Here is an 18,160-nt window from a genome sequence, read left to right on the forward strand (position 1 = left end):
AGGTTCACACAAGGTTTGTCATCCATCCGAAGGAGGCAGTGTATTGATTTCACGGCCTTCGAGAACACTACAGATCAACAGTTCTAGAACCACATCGTAACAACCACATCGTAACAACCATATCGTAACAACGTGACAAATCAACAACGCATCGGCGTAACGGCGCGATTGGTGCGCGTTTGGCGGCAGGTCATGTGGTGATGTATATCTCGGTGGGAGGGAGGGGCATGGGCCTGTCTAGTGTCTAGTGGGACGGGGGGTCTGTCTTGTGGGACGGGGAGTCTGTCTTGTGGGATGTGTGAGTCTGATGGGATGGTGGAGTCTGATGGAATGGTGGAGTCTGTCTAATGGGACGGGGGAGTCTGATGGAGTGGGATGATGTAGTCTGTCTGATGGGTCGGGAATCTTATTGATGAGTCGGGATAGATATGTCTCCTATCTACATATGTATATGATGGGATTCTGTGAAACGGTAAGATGGAGGTCTGTAACGCTTGTCGGTTCGCTCGTATAGTGAATGAACACTTGTTTGATGATGAACAGCCTGGTAGGCGTGAAGGCGATTTGTTCGGTCCGTCTGATGGGAGAGGGGAGGGATAATCTCCCGAGAGCAAACCATAGTAACGTTGTTTGGAGTTAATAAACCGGTCTGGCCAGTCCAGCGTCGTTGACCTGGCTCGCCGAGCTTACTGAGGACTCTTAGTGGATCATCAGGGGAAATGGGCTTGAATGGTGTTTGCTAGGGTACTTGGGAGATAATAGGCGAGTGATGTGGCTTTGTGCGACCGTTTGCTCTGTCCATGTAGGTCGGAGTGGGGCGGATGCGGCTTCTGGTTGTAGTCTGGGTCAGTCTGTCGGTAGTCGTCTGGAGCTAGTCTGGCAGTAGTCGGAGGCCAGTCTGGCAGTAGGGGGCAGTCTGGTGGTCGTTTAGCTTCACGGCACTGTCTATCGAAGCCGGACAGACAATATCACAATTAGGACGGTGGTTCGGTGGGGTGAACTCCCAGCCTCTCAGTAGCTGCTCTCACCCGACGCATATTTTCAAATCGTCTTTCTGCGCGCCAACGCTCGCATCGAGCGCAGCATTGGGCAGCCCTGTTTCGGCCTTGGAACGCAGAATTCACAACGGCGTCAAATCAAACAAGCAGTGCCATCTCTCAAACAAACAACAATAACAACAATAAGAAGATACAAAATGACGGGGAAGACTATTCTACGCCGCTACTTGGCTAAAGAAAGCATGAAACAGATACCCATGAGAAGTGTTATACCTCGGTAGTCGGTGGATTCGTGGCCCCTTTCGCGCCACCGTTTCTACTAGCTTATGACAATTGAACAATGCACATGTCTTCGTCACTTATCGATCACAATTTTCATATTATTGTCATTTTTCGCGATCATCCTACCACACATGAGTTGTCATTTAAAATAAATAATGAGTGCAATAACAAGCCACTCAATGGCTTGATCCACAATAAGGCACAACGCATTCACACCTATTATCAATGAGTGATTGTACAAAATGGGTGAAGCGGCTATCACCTTGTACCGTATTACGTCATTTTGCCACTTTCCCGGCCGATGCCCCGGCGCCGGGTGACAGCGGCGCGTCGCTCCGAGTCGGCCGCCGGCCGCCGGCGCCGCCCGTGGCCCGCTGACCCACAGAGGCGGCGCTGACCTCATTGAAAACGAGACCAACCGGAGGTGGCCGGCCGCGCCCGAGACGCCCGGAAAAACGGCCACTCTACCGGCGGCGGCGCCGGCCGGGCCCGACGCCGGGAAACCGGCCGGTCCACGACCGGCGCCCGAGTTCAACACTCGCTCATGAGCGCACTCAGTCCAATTAGAGCGCCGCACAGTCGGCAGTCACAATCAGTCCATATCAGTCACGTCACTGAACGTCAGTTGTGTCTTGTCACATCAGTTCGGTCACCGTCATATCACTGGTGCGACTGACTCAGAAGATGCGAATTGAACTCGTACACATTGTGGCACACCTCCGAGCAGATGTTGCACTTCCACGGGTTGTTCTCGGCGTGGCAGCCCTTGTGCATGAAGTAGAGGGTCTGGTCGGGGAACAGGATGCCGCAGAAGGTGCAGAGGTGGGTGGTGCGCCGGCCGGCGAGCAGGGCGGCAGGGCTGGCGCGGCCCACGGTCGGCCGCCGCTCCTGCAGCAGTGAGCGCAGCTGGGAGGGCGCCGGCGCCCGGTCCGAGCCGCCGCCTCCCCCGGCAGGCTCCGATGGAGGTCCGGCGCCCACTGTCGACAGAGGGTGAACGCTGTCAGTTACAGGCCGGTAATGGCTCCGAATTTGGTGCAAATGGAAAAAACGCAATCTGATTACCATTGTATTATTGAACATCATTAAAACGGGTAATTTTTATTGTGAACTTATTTAATGATTTGGCATTAACTTAATACAAATAAAACAACATTCTACACGATTCAATGAGGTGCCTGCCTTAATCGGTTTAGGATGTTCTTGACATGAAATTATTACTGACCGTTCAGAAATTACCCTTTTGCGACACACTTCAGCTGTCCTAAGCTCCCGGAGGCTCCATTGCTGTCCAACTCACCGTTTGTGGACTGCAGTCCGGGTGCTCTGCGCACCAACAGAGGAGCGCCCGCGGCCGGCCCGTTCTCCCGCTGCTCCTCGTCCTCTCCCTCCTCTTCCTCCTCCTCTCTATCTTCCTGTTGGTCCTGATGCTCCTCTGCAGACACCGGTGGCTCCCGCGGCTCCGTCTTGACAACAGCCGGCGCGGGGCCCGGCATCGGGCCCGGATCGGCAGGACTGCCCGGAGACGCCTGTGTCGAGCTGTTTGGTGACACCTGGGAAGGACGGGGTGACCCGGGCGGTGACTCTGGCTCGGCCCGCAGCTCGAGCGGCGCCAGAAGGAGGTGCGCCGGTGCCGGAGCGGGTGTAGGCGCCGCGCCCACCTGCAGACCGTGCTGTGCGGCCAGGTGGGCGTGCAGAGCGTGCGCTGAGGCAGCGGCGTACCCGCACAGCCGGCACTGCACGCCGGCGGCCGCCTCCCGCACGTGCTCGTTCTGGTAATGAGCGCGCATTGCGATCTGCCTCTGGAAGCCTTTGGCGCAGACGGGACACTGCCAGGGCAGGCGGCGGCCGGCCGCCTTAGCGTGCGTGCTCATATGTTCGAGCAAGTGGTCGCGACGGAAGAAGCGCTTGCTACAAGCGCGGCACTCGTATGGTTTGAAGCCGGTGTGTCTCATCCGGTGCCGGCGGAGATTGGCGCCGTTGGTGAAGCGCAGCTGGCACACGTCGCACTCATAGAGCCGGCGGCTGTCGTGGCCGCGCGCGTGCGCCTCGAGCGCGGCCCGACTGAACGTCTCGAAGGTGCAGTGTTCGGTGTGGCAGCGCAGCGGCGCGGCCGGGGCGGGCGGCTCGGGCGCTGCGCCGGCCTGCAGGAGCCGACTCAGCTGCGAGAACGGGGTCGGTGGCGCCGGCGGAGGGGAGGCCGAGTCGGCCCGCCGACCGGGCCGCACGCTGAGGTCGTCCGGCTGTAGCTGCTCGCCGGCCAGCGCGGCCGCCATCGCTGCCGCGGCTCACCAGACGCGGGTCTGAAAGACGGGCACGTAAGGTCAACTCAAGTGTCGCATCCTGCCGAGAGAATGTCCCGACACAGGCGACTGACCAGGAGAGAGGCTGAGGCACCGTCATCGGCTCGCGGTTTATACTCGAAAGTCGATGTCACACGGTACATGCTTTAAAACTTAAGTAATTCCACAACCGGACACTAACACTAAGGCAAAAATAAAACGATCGTTTGTAAGAGTTTTAGTAAGCATTATTCGGCATTATATAACAAAACATGCCAAACATAAAAACGGACCATTTATTTTAGGATCGGGTAGGAAAGTATCTACAGGGTGAGCCATAAAGATTTATCCATCGAAAATTTCACTTTGTTTCAAGGCGCACTGACATGGCTATGTCATCTTTTACATACATATAACAACGTCATCTCCTATCTAATAAATGTAGTCTGTTTTCTGTATGCTCGCATTCTTCTCATGTTACGCGCCCGAGACGCAAGAGCACTATGGCACGCGGCCGCCGCACCGTCTTTTCACTTATTTTCCTCGATCATCCATGCTGTAACAATGCTGCACCGTATGTCATTTGCGGTGTTTCAGGGACTCGGTACAGTAGGGTTTTCACTTTTCGGGATATTTCAGTTTGCGAAGGCCGTGGAGCTGAAGTCGGGGATAAATTGTGTCCAGCATTCTTTAGACCAAAGAGTGTTTAGCAGCCAACACCCAGTGGTGATTCCTGAATTTCAGGAGCGGCGGATGTGCGTTAAGACGACCTCGCATTTCAGGAGCGTAGCAGAGACAGTGGACGAGCATATACAAAATGAGCTACACTGTCAGGATTGGAGACAAATTTGCGACATATATGCAAAAGATGGCATATCTACGCCAACCAGTTTGGAAATAAAGTGAATTTATCGATGGGAAATTATTTATGGCGCACCCTGCACTGTAAAAAAGATTAGCATCCATGCTGCTAATTTGGTGCTAAAAGGGTTCTAGATTTAAGTAACTTCCCCATTTGTTGCTTACTTCAAGTACCCTGTGCTGCAAATCACATGATTGGTGCGCGAAGAAGTACCATGATGGCGCCAGCATGTAATGGTGCTGCTAAATTTGATTCTTGTTTTACAAGGTGATTGGCGCTAGCATCTGTTTATCTTTATGGCGCTGGTTATAGCACGCTTGCAGCTGGTGGTGCTGTTATTTAGTACTTAAGTGATTAAAATGAGCTTGAGGGGGGTTTGCGCGGGAAAAAGCGGACCCTTAAGGTGCTAATTTTCTCCGGGATTCGGCATTCGGCCATTTTGTGACCGCCATTGTGTCAGTTTGGACGCTGATGCAGGTGCACTGCGCTGAACTCTGGGTATATGTTGGTTTGGTTATGGCATACATATTTTTAAAACGTTTGTTTGAAGTCAATATGTTATAACTGTGAGTGTTCTGTAACATTGAAGTGAAGAAAAACAAAGCTTTTTGTGCAAACCGCCGGGGTCGAGCGCTGAGCGCAGCAGGTGGCCAGGAGGCAGGAGACATGGCCAGTCGGCCACCTATCTCATGAGCATGAGCACTGACCTGGAAGCTCGCCAGAGTGATAGCGGAGGAGCCTATAGCGTGGCCGTGATGTGCACGTTAAAAGAAGTTCGGTGTTCATTTTCATTCTGCTATGATTGTTGGAAAAAGGTGAGATCGAGAGGGGGCTTTTTCAGACGGCGTCTTTTATCAGCAAAGGGCTGTCGGGAGATGGCGTAAGGTGGCATAGCGCCCATGGGTACATTCGTTGTTAATGTTGACTAATACATCGTTGCACGTGCCCACTTGATGTTTGTTCTAAATCAAACGGTAGCGGTGGTACAGAAAAGACGTGCTCGCGCGCACACACACACAGACACGCGCGCGCGCATATAGTGAAATGCAGCAATTTACCCAAATTGAGCAGCAGCTGTTCTTTGAGTGGCAGTGTGTTCTGTATGTTCTACAGCTGTATAAAATGAGACATGCGTGCTTACTCGTATATCTAGTAACTAGCCTGAATGTAAGAAAGTTGTTTCTGATACTTCGGTGAATTGTAAATCATCGTTGCTTTTAATGGGCCTCTTGAACTGGATGTTTTGTATTATTTACCACAATAACCTGATTTAGCACTCCTAGGGTGCTTAAACCAAGCAGCTGCTAGCACTTTTTTGGGTGCTCCGATTTGACATGAGAACCCCTAGAGTGCTAAAGTACTAGCACCCATCGGATGCTAAATTAAATACCCAATCTAGAAGCTGGGTGCTATAACCTAGCAGGGGCTAAGTCTAGCACGTGCTACCTTTGAGCACCATGCTTAAAACTAGCAGCTTCAAAAATATGGTACTAGGTGCTACGGAGCTAGGTTTAAGCCGCATTTAGGTGCTCAGATTTGACATCTGAATTAGTACCATTGAGGTGCTAATCTTTTTTTACAGTGTGCAATGGGATCGTTCACCTACACTAAATCTTGAGATGCACGGGGATAAGAATGTTTCATCATATGGCCAGAATATTGCAGTACGACACGATTATAATATAGATTATAATATAGTGATGCCTATGGGTCGAGCGCTTTCTGAGCACATAGCACACTACACTGCACAGCAGCCACCTTCTTTTGCAATGCAGTCAGTCTCTGTCTTTGCGTCTGCTTACATCCGTGACGCAGACCGATCCCGAGCCAGTCCTGGATGCCTGTGATACAGCACCAGTCCCAGTCTGCCCGTCCATAGTATCGGGACCGAGTCGGTGCTGAGCCCGGTCGACCCTCGACCCCAAACCCATGTCCGGCTGCGCTGGCTGGCCTACAACCGGCCGTGCGGCCCGCTTTCTGGCGGGGCACGCGAGACGCCCGGCCCGGCTCCAAAGTGTCACGGTGCTCCCATTCAGCAGTAAGCGCGCCGGCCGCGCCGGCGAACGGCGGGCGGCGTGGACAGGTCAGCGGCCTGCCTGCCAGCGCGGCGGCCCACTGATTGCTGCGGGTGCAGATTGCCAGCCCGGAGGCCAGGTGTACATTATAGGAGCCCGGCGACCTGATGCAGATTGTAGGTGCCCGGCGGCCTGTTGCAGTTGGTAGTTGCCCGGCGGGTTGATACAGTTTGCAGGTGCCCGGCGGCCTGTTGCCGGGCCGATGCTACCGAGCGTGGGTGCCACACTTCCCAGTGACCTATTGTGGGTGCACAGTGGTTTGTTGAAAGTGCCCACCGCGGCTACCTTCGGCAGATCTAACCGCCTCCATCGCGCTGGTCACCGCGCCGTTCACGTCTTTTTGAATGGGAGCAGAGTTTTTGGTCTGACGTGGCAATTGCAGAGCAAGAGTTGCAGAGCAGAGCAGAGTAAAACAAAATTGGAGACATTTGGCTAAGTGGACCGCCAACTGTGCGCAGCGATGGCAGAGACAAGCATAGTAGGACGGAAAGGTCCCGTTGCTTGGGACAACCAGCCCTGCGCCTCGAAGCGGTCACCCTGAAGAGGTTGGCGGGTGCAGTGCGAACGAGGACTTGTCCTCAACGACGACTGTTTGGTGGAAATGATCGTTAGCCCGCTGAGTACAAGGTTCAAATGGTTCTGGGATAGTCCTGAGAAAAGCAAAAAGGGATGTGGTCGTTCACGCTGCTCACATTCGCCTTCAAATAGCCGCGGTGCTGCGAGGCTTATGCATATAACATATAACGGCCCGTTTCTTCTATAATACAACTTTCTCGACGTATAGGTAGTTTTTGTAAATAACAGGTCGCAGATGTTCAGATCTTTATAGAGTTTACAGTATCTTTTTTTCGGTTTATTCACTTCGAACGGCAACGGTGGCTCATGCCAATCAATCCGAGAGGTTGACACTTGCCACAACCTCAGCAGCGCCAAAACCCACCCACACATTGTCTACAGTTCGCGTTTCTGCCCAGAGAGGTATACAATTACACACCACACACACAGTCACGTCGGAGGCCGGGCCGGCGGATCCAAGCAACGCGGCGCCGGCAGCTTCCCACTCTGCACACGTGCTCACAATGTATGTACTGAAATCTGATGCAACTAAACCAATGTATGCAACTAAGCTAAAGCAGCCCCGCCGGCGGGAGCCAGCAGAGCTCGATTCCGACGGCGGCAGCCCCGCGAAGGCGGCGACAGCGGCGGACGGACCAACAACGGGCGCAGAGGACCGCGCCGCCCCCGGCCGCGCACGAGATCGCCCGGCGCGACAACTCGACCAGCCTGCCCGCAGCAGCTTCAGGGATGAAGATTTGTGTATAATGGTTGAGGAAGGGTGAGGATTGTGAGCGCGTGTGTGTGCGTATTTGTTGGGGTGTGCGTGCTTGGGTGCATTTGTGCGCGATACTGCTGCTGTTGGCCACCTGCGCGGTTCTAAATGTGGATGTGTGCGCGCGTGTGTGTATGTGCGTGGGTAGGTGAGTGTGTGGGTGTGTGCAATTGCTTCGTTGTGTGAGTGACTGATTGTTTAAATACCGCTGGTTGATGTTGCTAAGTTTTTCAAGGAGCCCCATTTCTTTTTGAATGCGTCTAATGTGTTGGCTTTTTTCGCGATACTGTATTCTGTGTTAACTAATTGCTTCAGCTTATTTTCCAAATGTGATATATTTGGGATATTTTCCTTTAATCTCGCTTCGTATATAACCATCTTGGCAAATACTAATAGACATGCTTCCATTTCCGTAACATTTGTGAGGAAAAACCAGTTCTTTCGTTGTATATTTAAGTTGATGTTGTATTTGCTCAATAAACTCGTCTTAATTGATGTGATGTATGTCCGCGTGTGAGGACATAACCAATATATATGGGCTAATGTTTCTGGTTCTTCCTTACAAAATGTACAACTATCATTTTCAGTAATATTTATTAACTTTAAATATGTATTCGTTGACAATATGCGATTAGCAAGTTTATATTGGAATATTCTTGCACGGTTACAGTGTGTCGCTTTTGTTATTTCAAAGAAACTATTTTCATCATAACAGCTTATGTCCCTTATCCATTTTTCGCTAACTCTTCTGTCGCACGGTTTGCTTGAAAACACATATGCATTATACGCAAGTCGCGTGAAATTTGACTCATTTAAAATCAGGTTCATACGTAATGGCATAATTGGTCCTACTTCTTTTACTATAGTACTAGAGGTACAGGTTTACGCGATAACTGTATGTTTTGATTTATGCTATGTTACGGGTGCATTAGTTTTGCGTGATTGACTTGTATTTTTAGCTGTATTATTTGGTTAGATTTGGGTAGCTGTTTTTAATTGAACTGTAAGGGATGGTGATAGTTGCGGGGGTGTTCAAGTGTTTTGTATATTGGGCCCTTTTTGAACTCAACCCTACCCCTACCCTATCCTACCCTACCCTACCCTACCCTATCCTACCCCCTACCCTACCCTACCCTACCCTACCCTACCCTACCCTACCCTACCCTACCCTACCCTACCCTACCCTACCCTACCCTATCCCTACCTTATCCCTACTACCCTACCCTACCCTACCCTACTACCCTACCCTACTCTACCCTACCCTACCCTACCCTACTACCCTACCCTACCCTATCTCTACCCTACCCTACTCTACCCTACCCTACCCTACCCTGCCCTACCCTACCCTACCCTACTACCCTACCCTATACTCTACCTTAGCCTACCCTACCCTACCCTACTACCCTAACCTACCCTACTACCCTACCATACCCTACCCTACCCTACCCTACCCTACCCTACCTAACTCTACCCTACCTAACTCTACCCTACCCTACCCTACCCTACCCTACTACCCTACCCTACCCTACCCTACCATACCCTACCCTACCATACCCTACCCTACCATACCCTACCATACCCTACCCTACCATACCATACCCTACCATACCCTACCATACCCTACTACCCTGCCCTACTCTACCCTACCCTACCCTATCCTACCCTACCCTAATCCCTACCCTACCCTACCCTACCCTACCCTACCCTACCCTACGCTATCCTACCCTACCCTACCCTACCCCTACACTACCCTACCCTACCCTACCCCTACACTACCCTACCCTACCCTACCCTACCCCTACACTACTCCTACCCTACCCTACCCTACCCTACCCCTTCCCCTTCCCCTACCCCACCCTACCCTACCCTACCTAACTCTACCCTACCCTACCCTACCTAACTCTACCCTACCTAACTCTACCCTACCCTACCCTACCATACCCTAACCTACCCTACCATACCATACCCTACCCTACCCTACACTACCCTAACCTACCCTACCCTACCCTACCCTACCCTAACCTACACTACCCTACCCTACCCTACCCTACCCTACCCTACCCTACCCTACCCTACCCTACCCTACCCCTACACTACCCTGCCCTACCCTACCCTACCCTACCCTACCCTACCCTACACTACACTACCCTACACTACCACCGACAGTCCAAGTTTCAGCTAAATCGGCCCAGAAACCGCTGAGATATTGCAAAAACAAATTAATTGTATTTACTGGCGAATCCCCTTGGCGAGCGGTGCCTTGTGTCGGCCTTCGTTGTCAAAGGTCAATGACCTGCCGGCTCTGATGCTTTTCACTCAGTTTTTAAGCGAACAACTGAGCCTAAAGCACGTGCTTTCTGCTCGGCGCCGGTCGCGGCCCCACCACGTGCACACCGCTGAACCCACACCCTCGAAAATTTAATACGACAAATGAATGCACGGGCTCGACTTGGCGTGAAAATTTCACCTCCGTAGCCCTTACCGTTCCCGAGCAATAGCCTGTTTTTGCCGATTCTAATGCTAACCCTATGGCGCACATGAGCACGCGCCACGGGCGCACCCCCGGCCGCATCGTGCCCAAAATTTAATACGACCTGTTTTATTACGTGACCCACGACTGGTAAAAATTTCACCCTCCTGCGTCAATCGACGGCGCCGCAATAAGCCTTTTAGGGAGTAACCCCGACGGCGGCGTGGGCGGCGGACTTTTTAAGATTTATAAATAGTAGATAGACGTTGTCACGTTATCTTCATTTCATCCGGTAAGCTTTTCATTAAGCTGGTGTAGCACAAAAGTGTCATGTTGATATTGTAACACTTTTCGAGACTTTCTTTTGAATGAAGCTTACCGGTATTTTCATCAATTAAATCAGCGAGGAACCGTATTCCTTTATTGTTCCAATTTCTAACAATTGAGCAATGGTACTTTGTATAATCTGAGAACCACATGTTCTCGTGCAATATATGTGGCATATCTGGCTCATGAAGTTCAGTGAATCTAGCAAAGGCACGCAAGACGTCTTTCCAAAAGGGGTTTTGTATTTTTCCACACTTGACATGTAAGTTTTTACTACCATAGCGCACTATATCATGGATGTTAGGAAGTTCGTTTTTCGCTAATTGTGCCCACTCAGTGTTCGTGCCTGTCAAAAGTCTTCGCAGCCATGATAACTTCATGCTGTTCACGAACGCCTCAATGTCAATCATCAGTAGGCCGCCTTGTCTGAATGTTTGACATACTTTATTTCGTTTTATCGGGTCTCGTTTACTATTCCACAAAAACGAAAATAGCAGGCTCTTAAGTTTCTTTATATCTTTTGCGTCTGGATTCGGTAAAGCTGTAAATAAATGCACAAGTTTGGATATTAACAGTGATTTTATAACTACGATTCTTCCTAGCGGTGTAAGATTTCTCCTTTTCCACTGAAGTATTTCGTTTTGAATCTGTCGTAATTTTGGATCTATGTTGTCTTTAGTTATGTTTTTAATCGTGTTAGAAAACGTTATTCCCAATATTTTCAACGTACTAACTTGTTTAATGCCATAATACTCACTGGACTCATGATTGGCATGTACGCCGATTTTTAGGCAAGATGTCTTTGCTATATTCAGTATCTTTACAGTATTATAGAGTTTACAGTATCTGATGGTGTCGGACCATGCACAGATTGGTTCCAGCTCATATTGTTATTTTTAGTTACCCCGTGTTCTTTTCGTGGTTTCTTCGTCTGGTTTAAAGTAAAACAAGTCGGCTGCATTTTTATGAGAATAAGAATCCAAACTATAGTTTGGATTCTTATTCTATTCTTCTTATTCTTATTGGATTCTATGTATAAATAGAGGTGCATTCTAACGTTAGAGGTGGCTGGTGTTCAATAGGCGATAGGTAGCTAATCGGCATTCGACAATCCAGACACGGCATTCTTATTTCCCGCCTAGAACCAGGAATAGAACAGGCATCATTACTTTCACCGGATAATTTTTCTTACTTTTTTTTGGAAAATACGGGAAATAAAGTTTGCTGAATTCTGAAACTGCACTGCACTGCATTGACAATTGCATTATTTGTGTCAATTCGCAAACAGCAGGCAATTTCGTTGAGCAGGAGAATTTTGAAGCTAAACGAACAGTGGGCGCCATCGACCATCCAGATAACTAAAGAAGTCGGTCCCTCTCAGTGACATCAACTGGCTGTGGCTGCTATCACGCCTTGGCTATCACCAACCGCAAGCAATCAGTGTCGTATTAGGTATGCACGTGCCACGTATCTATTAGCGATTACGGAGAGACTTCAATCCGGGCTTTCACCGCCAGGGTAGTCTCAAGCAAGCGCTCCACCTACCTTTATATACGACAAAGAATTGCCACAAGAAAGCTAATGAAAACCACTGACGTTTTAGTAGGCCAAAAAGCTTGCCTGCAGCGCAGCATGACGTTGACCTTGCTTAAAGCCAGGTGTGGATCTCAGCCAACTTCGCCATGGTGGGACCAAAGCCGCCAAAATGGACGGACTTTGCCGAAAATTTGATGCAACTGCCTACTCAAGGTTCAATCAATGTATGACATTGATCTTACCGCCATCGTGTCTCTCTTCTCGACACGCGTCGAATTAACTATGCCTTATTTTACCTGGATAAGTCAGCTTGAAGATATGACCTGGCCAAAGAAGGATATGCTGCATGTCAATCGACCTGTATGTTCTGTTGAGCTGGACACATTCCACGTGCTTTAATCGCTCTAACATGACTGTTGGCTTCACCAAAATTTATTGTCGAAACAACTGCTGGTGACCTTTTATGACCTCACGAGTCACGACCTTTTGGGTGACTTCTGGCTATCAGTCACACATACATCGCACATAGGTATAGGTCTGTCATGTTTCTGGAAATATCTTGCGGTTTTGTCGTGGTTTAGACACGTTATTCTAAGCAGGGATTTTTAATCATTTTGTTCCTTGCTTTATGATGGTGAGATCGCAAGTCTAACAGATAAGTATAACCCCACGGATAGCCCAAGATAACAGATAAGTATAAAAACAGGGTTCGGTGTTTATATAGTTGTTCGTGAACAGCAGTTCATGAACTGCGTTTGTTTGTTTGATTGCTTGTTTGTTTGTATTTTGTTTCTTTGATACTTTACGAATTCCTTCATTCAAGGTCACATGTTCACGAACCATTATCTGTTTACGAACAGCTCACGCTCATGAACGTTCATGAGCAAAACATTATTTCTGATATTTTTCGCGTTATTAGTCGTATACAGTGACATAAACGGTTGCATGCACGTTTTATGTATTTGTGCAAACGCATCAATCTTATCTCAAGCACATGGAATCGTGACTTATAATTATTCTTTCAACGCTGAGGCTTTAATTATGCATTTCCGACCTTGCATAGCGTCATGTAAGACGTCACTGAGGTTGTTTGTTGCAATCGGACTTTTTTGCTAATAACACCCGCTCAAATTTAGCTGGCGAGTCGGTTGAGCTATCATTTGGCTCACAATGCTACTTCGAATAATATGAAGCACGACATCCACCAAGCAGCTTTGTAACCCGAGTGGCTTTGACCTGACATTGATCTGAGGTCAGTATCCTAAAGTGACCTAACCCACACAAAAGTAAAAGTTAATCATTTAACGCGCCTGGCCACGACGAGCACGATGGTGCCACCATTGCTGCTCTGCCACCGTTTGTGGCGAAGTTCTTTACCCAAAACCAAACCTCTACTTTGGGACACATGAGACTTTACACTTCAGGACACTTCAGGAGTTACCGGTTAGCATGAGACCTTAAAATCGGATATCAGTCGCTTTGACTCGTAGCGAAGCAAAGGTCTTATCCACCCCTCTGCACCGTGTTCGCGAACAGTTCATAAACGTTCGCGAGCTGTTCTTTGTTTTTTTTTTTTTTTTTGCTAAAATTTGGCAGATGAGATCACTTGCTCGCGAACAAAATTATTCGTAAACAGTTTATTTATGTTTGCTCATTAGTTCGGCAGGCGATGGGCCTCCCGGCCACCTTCCGCGCGGTGGGGGGGGGGCATTTTTTGCCCCCCGGTATCACCGAAACTACTGGACGGATCCGGAAAATTCAAACGGCGTTCGATAGCCCTGCCAAATTTGTCGATGGAAACCAAATTTCATTGACCTCGGGGTCACCGATGACGTCACAGGTCAGGTCAAAGATAAAATGTTTCACCGTTCACGGGGCTTCTAGGGAAAGCGCTATAACACCGAGTAAAACGCATTTTGTCGAAAATCAGCGATAGGGCGTCAGTTGTCTAGTACATATGTTGCTATTAGAGATCACTGGTCATACCAGGTCAGGTCACAGGTCAGGTCATCAGAGGTCACCAAGGGTCACCACATGAACCCAATTTTACTAAGGTTGTGCGATGCATGTTTTATGGCCAGTTTTTCATTTCCAACTCAATGGTGTTGGTTATAAGACAATCAGGTACGGTTTAGGTCACTTTCTGGTGGAGGTCAGGTCAAGGTCAGGTCAAAAAAGGTCAAATTTCAAAGTTGATATTTTTGCATAAAATGGGTATTGATTCGATGCAGCTCGTCACGGGGAGTCTAATGGTGGTCTTTTTTTGCGCTATGAGGTCTAGAATTGCTAAAAATTGAGTTTGAGAATTTTACGTCCTCAATTTTGAACAGTTTTTTTTGCTATAACTTGGCCAAAAAAAAAAGAGGTATCGATCTCAAATTTGGTATGTAGATAGAAGGCGGCAGGGACTATCAAATAGATTCCGTTTTTTCGAAATTCAAAAACGTTTTGGATTTTTCGGCTATTATATTCAAAAAATCTATTTTTTTATTTTTGGGGGTCAAAATCCAAAAATTTCAAAAATCTGAGATAGCAGTTTTGTAGTCCTCTTGATTTCACACCCTTTATGTCTGAAACATTTTTCTGTATCTCTAAAGCTGTAGGCCTGACAGCTCTTCCCGCGAAACCTTTTTTTGGGTCGAAAATGGCAGAAATGACGTCACTCTGACGTAATTAGCGTCCCACCTATCATAGCCTTTGGAAAAATTTTTGGTCACAATGTGCAATAGCTGTTCACGGGAGGGTACCGAAAGTTTGGTGACGATCGGCGCAGCGGTTCTCGAGATATATCGAAAAAACTAAAGGGGGGGGGCAAAAAAATGCCCCCCCCCCACCGCCTGGAAGGTTAGACAACAAAGCAAACACCTGGATCACGTGTTTGGATCACGTGATCACCCCGTATAAGAATCACGAGAAATGTGCATTGTTGGTACTGAAGCATATTTGAATAAAATTGACGGAGTTGTTTTGCAAATTGTTTTGCGACAGTTTTGCCGACGTTATTAAGAGCACCGGAATTTAACCTTTGAGTTATTCACGTGACCTAAGTGGTCATCGGTTGACCTGAGACCTTAAATTGGTTGTCATTCGCCGTGCCCCATGACGGCAGACCCACTCGCTTACCCCAAAGGCTCAGTTTTTGGTGAAACGGTGGTGACGTCGTGTAGGTACGTCCATCTCGACCGTTTATAGACCAGTAAAACGCCTTTTGGGCGAAGAACGAGCGAGCGAGATAGTGAGCCCTGCACGTGCGGAAGGGCAAGAGGGTGCTTCCAACGGGCTTGTGCAAAGCACCCTTCTAACCGGTCGCTTGCGGTGTGCCAAATTTGAACGCAATCGGCCCAGCCGTTCCTGAGATCTGGAAGCGGCATTCTGCACGTGCGCACGTGCAAACGGAGTCCAAACTGACTTTTGCACGGCACCCTACTAACTGGTCCCCAACCGTGTACCAAATTTGAGCGCAATCGGCCCAGCCGTTCTCGAGATCTGGAAGCGCCCCCTGCACGTGCGCACGTGCAGTAGCACCCTGACCGCAACACATGGGAATGCATTGCCTGGTGGGTGCCTACCTGTATGCCAAGTTTCAGCGAAATCGCCCCAGTAATCACCGAGTTATTGAAATGGGAACAAATTTGGCACCTCCTCTTTTTGTAGTTTGCACGTGCAGTGGGGGTCACTCACATAGATCAAGAGTACCCGACCTTTGGTAGAAGGGATGCAGCTACCCTACAAAAATTACCGTAAGACAATCGCCCAAGCGGCTGCTGAGATATGAGCCTCTCAAAATCACTACTTTTGCAAAACAGCTTGAACACCCTTGACTTTTCACGTGGCACGTGCCACGACGGTCACTGAGATTTATCAAAAGTAGTCAATTACGGGGTAGAAGGGATGGGGCTACCCAGCAAAAAAGACCGCAGGCCGATCGGTCCAGCGGTTGCTGAGATATAAGCCTCTCAAAAGCGTTACAGGCCGGGCCGGGCCGGGCCGGGCCGCTCATACTGAGATTTTTCCGTTATATTGAAAAGACTCGCTTCGCTCGCTGCGCTCGCTCGCTCGTAAAAACCGATAGGCATGGCCCGAGGTATGTGCAGTGTGCACAGTGAGGTACCTATACTTTAACATCGGCAATGATTAACATACTTGATAGCCGAAACGTCTGGTTGCTATCAATTTGGCTATTGTCATTATCTTTGATATAACCTTCACTTTGTCAAAGGAATAGAAAATAAAAGAAATAAGAAATAAAATAAAATTCCAATCCATCAACAAATGTCATGCATATGTTTTATCAAATTGTATAGAGATATAAATAACTCGAGTGTGGCATCAATTAGTATAGCCGTTCACGGTCGGTCACCAGGTGAACGGCTGTACCTAATTGGATCGTCACGAATATGCCTATTCGTGACGATCCAACGTCTACAATTTATATTGATCCAAAATGTGGGCATATGGCAGATACCTATCTACTTATCAGATGTCTATGCTACACAGAGTCAGATACCTATGCTGATGAGTGCGGTGTGATATGCTTGATATGTATGATATGCTTTGGTGCGCATGTGCTTGCATCCTTATCCATACATGGATTGCTTAAATACTTGGCTATTATTACCTTTCCTCAACCTGCCTCACGCTGCAAACGGCGATTCACGTAAATTTATAAGTTCCTGACACCACGTGCAATCTAAAAGTCCTCAAGATTGATTCAAATTGAACCTTGATTTGTGCAAATACACCTAGACACCAGATCGATGCAACGATATTGCAATGCATTGGTACGCATCCCCTTTACACGGGGTCTGCAATAGAGCATTTCGGCGCCTTCGCATTACTCGTTTCACATTTTTGGCCCGCACTATGCCCTCCCCCTTACAATCCAAAGTGAATGCACGTCCGGGCATATCCTTCGCTCAGAGTTATACTCGTACATACAATCATAGCGCCAATTACGCAACACTAGGTACTGCCTCTCAATCGATTCATTACAGTCCTCTGCATACTGCGTGGTAGGTATTCTTTTTTTTCGACAAAACCGAAAATAGCTCGAAGGTTATGTTATCGGTCACTCGGAAATCGTAACACCACGACGCGCGAGGTTCCACACCTTCGACTGGACTCATCATTGCTCATACATTTTCTACCCAGTTTGACAATAATACACAAAAGTATATATTTGCCCCTCAAACAAATTTTTATTTTATGATACACAATCGAAGGAGTGGAGCATGGCGCGTCTCGAGCAATGAGTTCCGATCGACTGATAACATGGCCTCTTATTATTATTGGTTTTGTTAAAAAAAAAGAACACTGCTACTGCACGCCGTGAGATGAGGGCTGTACACACTAAATACGTAGATAGTTTGCGTATTTCCGTCGCAAACTATCACGTGTATTTGTTCACCGTTACATTATCCTGCTATGTTCGATGCAATCTTATGAAATTAGAGAACCACGCACAATATTTACACATGAATATGCATTTCCGTTTCTTATTTGTTAATTTAACCAAAAATCTCGACAGCTGGTACACCGTTGGTTTACTGTATTTGTTATGATAAGCTGATAATGAACGGACATTGGAATAATGGACGACCGCAAGACGTTGGCACCGTGCGCTAATCATACACGACGTGACATAAGTAATACTAATGAGCCAACCTTTTTCACCACAAATAACACTTCCGTGAGCTCCCATCAGCTCGTACCTCACCTGGCCGTGCTCCTGATCGGTCCACGCGGAGAGATGGCCGGCCGGACTGCGCGCACTCACTGCATGGTCTCGGCTCCGCGGCCGACCGCAGTCGGCACCTCTGGCAGCACACCTGGTCCGCCACCCACCACCGCCGCCGTACGACTTCACTCTCGAAGCACGGCGGCGCGCCGCCCGCCCGGCCGGCCGGACCGACCGACCCACTTCCTCACCGGCCTTCAGCGCTCGCCGGCCGCCACGCCGGGCCAGATGTGGAATAGTGGTACGGCAGCGCCGGCGGGCGCA

The 18,160-nt window shown here is 48.8% G+C and overlaps 1 protein-coding gene across 1 annotated transcript; it reads right to left on the bottom strand.

Annotated features, from left to right (window-relative positions):
• Positions 1 to 20: 20 nt before the first annotated feature.
• Positions 21 to 18,023, bottom strand: LOC122392021 (zinc finger protein ztf-16-like). Its single transcript, XM_043386438.1, has 3 exons — positions 17,876 to 18,023; positions 2,578 to 3,580; positions 21 to 2,257 (listed from the first exon to the last, which is right to left on the bottom strand). The coding sequence occupies exons 2-3, from the start codon at positions 3,551 to 3,553 to the stop codon at positions 1,941 to 1,943; spliced, it is 1,293 nt and encodes a 430-aa protein (XP_043242373.1). The 5' UTR covers positions 3,554 to 3,580; positions 17,876 to 18,023; the 3' UTR covers positions 21 to 1,940.
• Positions 18,024 to 18,160: the final 137 nt, after the last annotated feature.

This window comes from Amphibalanus amphitrite, unplaced genomic scaffold (genome assembly GCF_019059575.1).
Source record: "Amphibalanus amphitrite isolate SeventyFive unplaced genomic scaffold, NRLGWU_Aamphi_draft 000466F_arrow, whole genome shotgun sequence".
NCBI classification, from domain to species: Eukaryota; Metazoa; Arthropoda; class Thecostraca; order Balanomorpha; family Balanidae; genus Amphibalanus; species Amphibalanus amphitrite.

Coding starts and splice junctions, on each gene's coding strand:
- LOC122392021 (XM_043386438.1), bottom strand. CDS start 3,553: ATGGCGGCCGCGCTGGCCGGCGAGCAGCTACAGCCGGACGACCTCAGC. Junction 2,258..2,577: donor CGGACTGCAGTCCACAAACG/GTGAGTTGGACA, acceptor CTCTGTCGACAG/TGGGCGCCGGACCTCCATCG.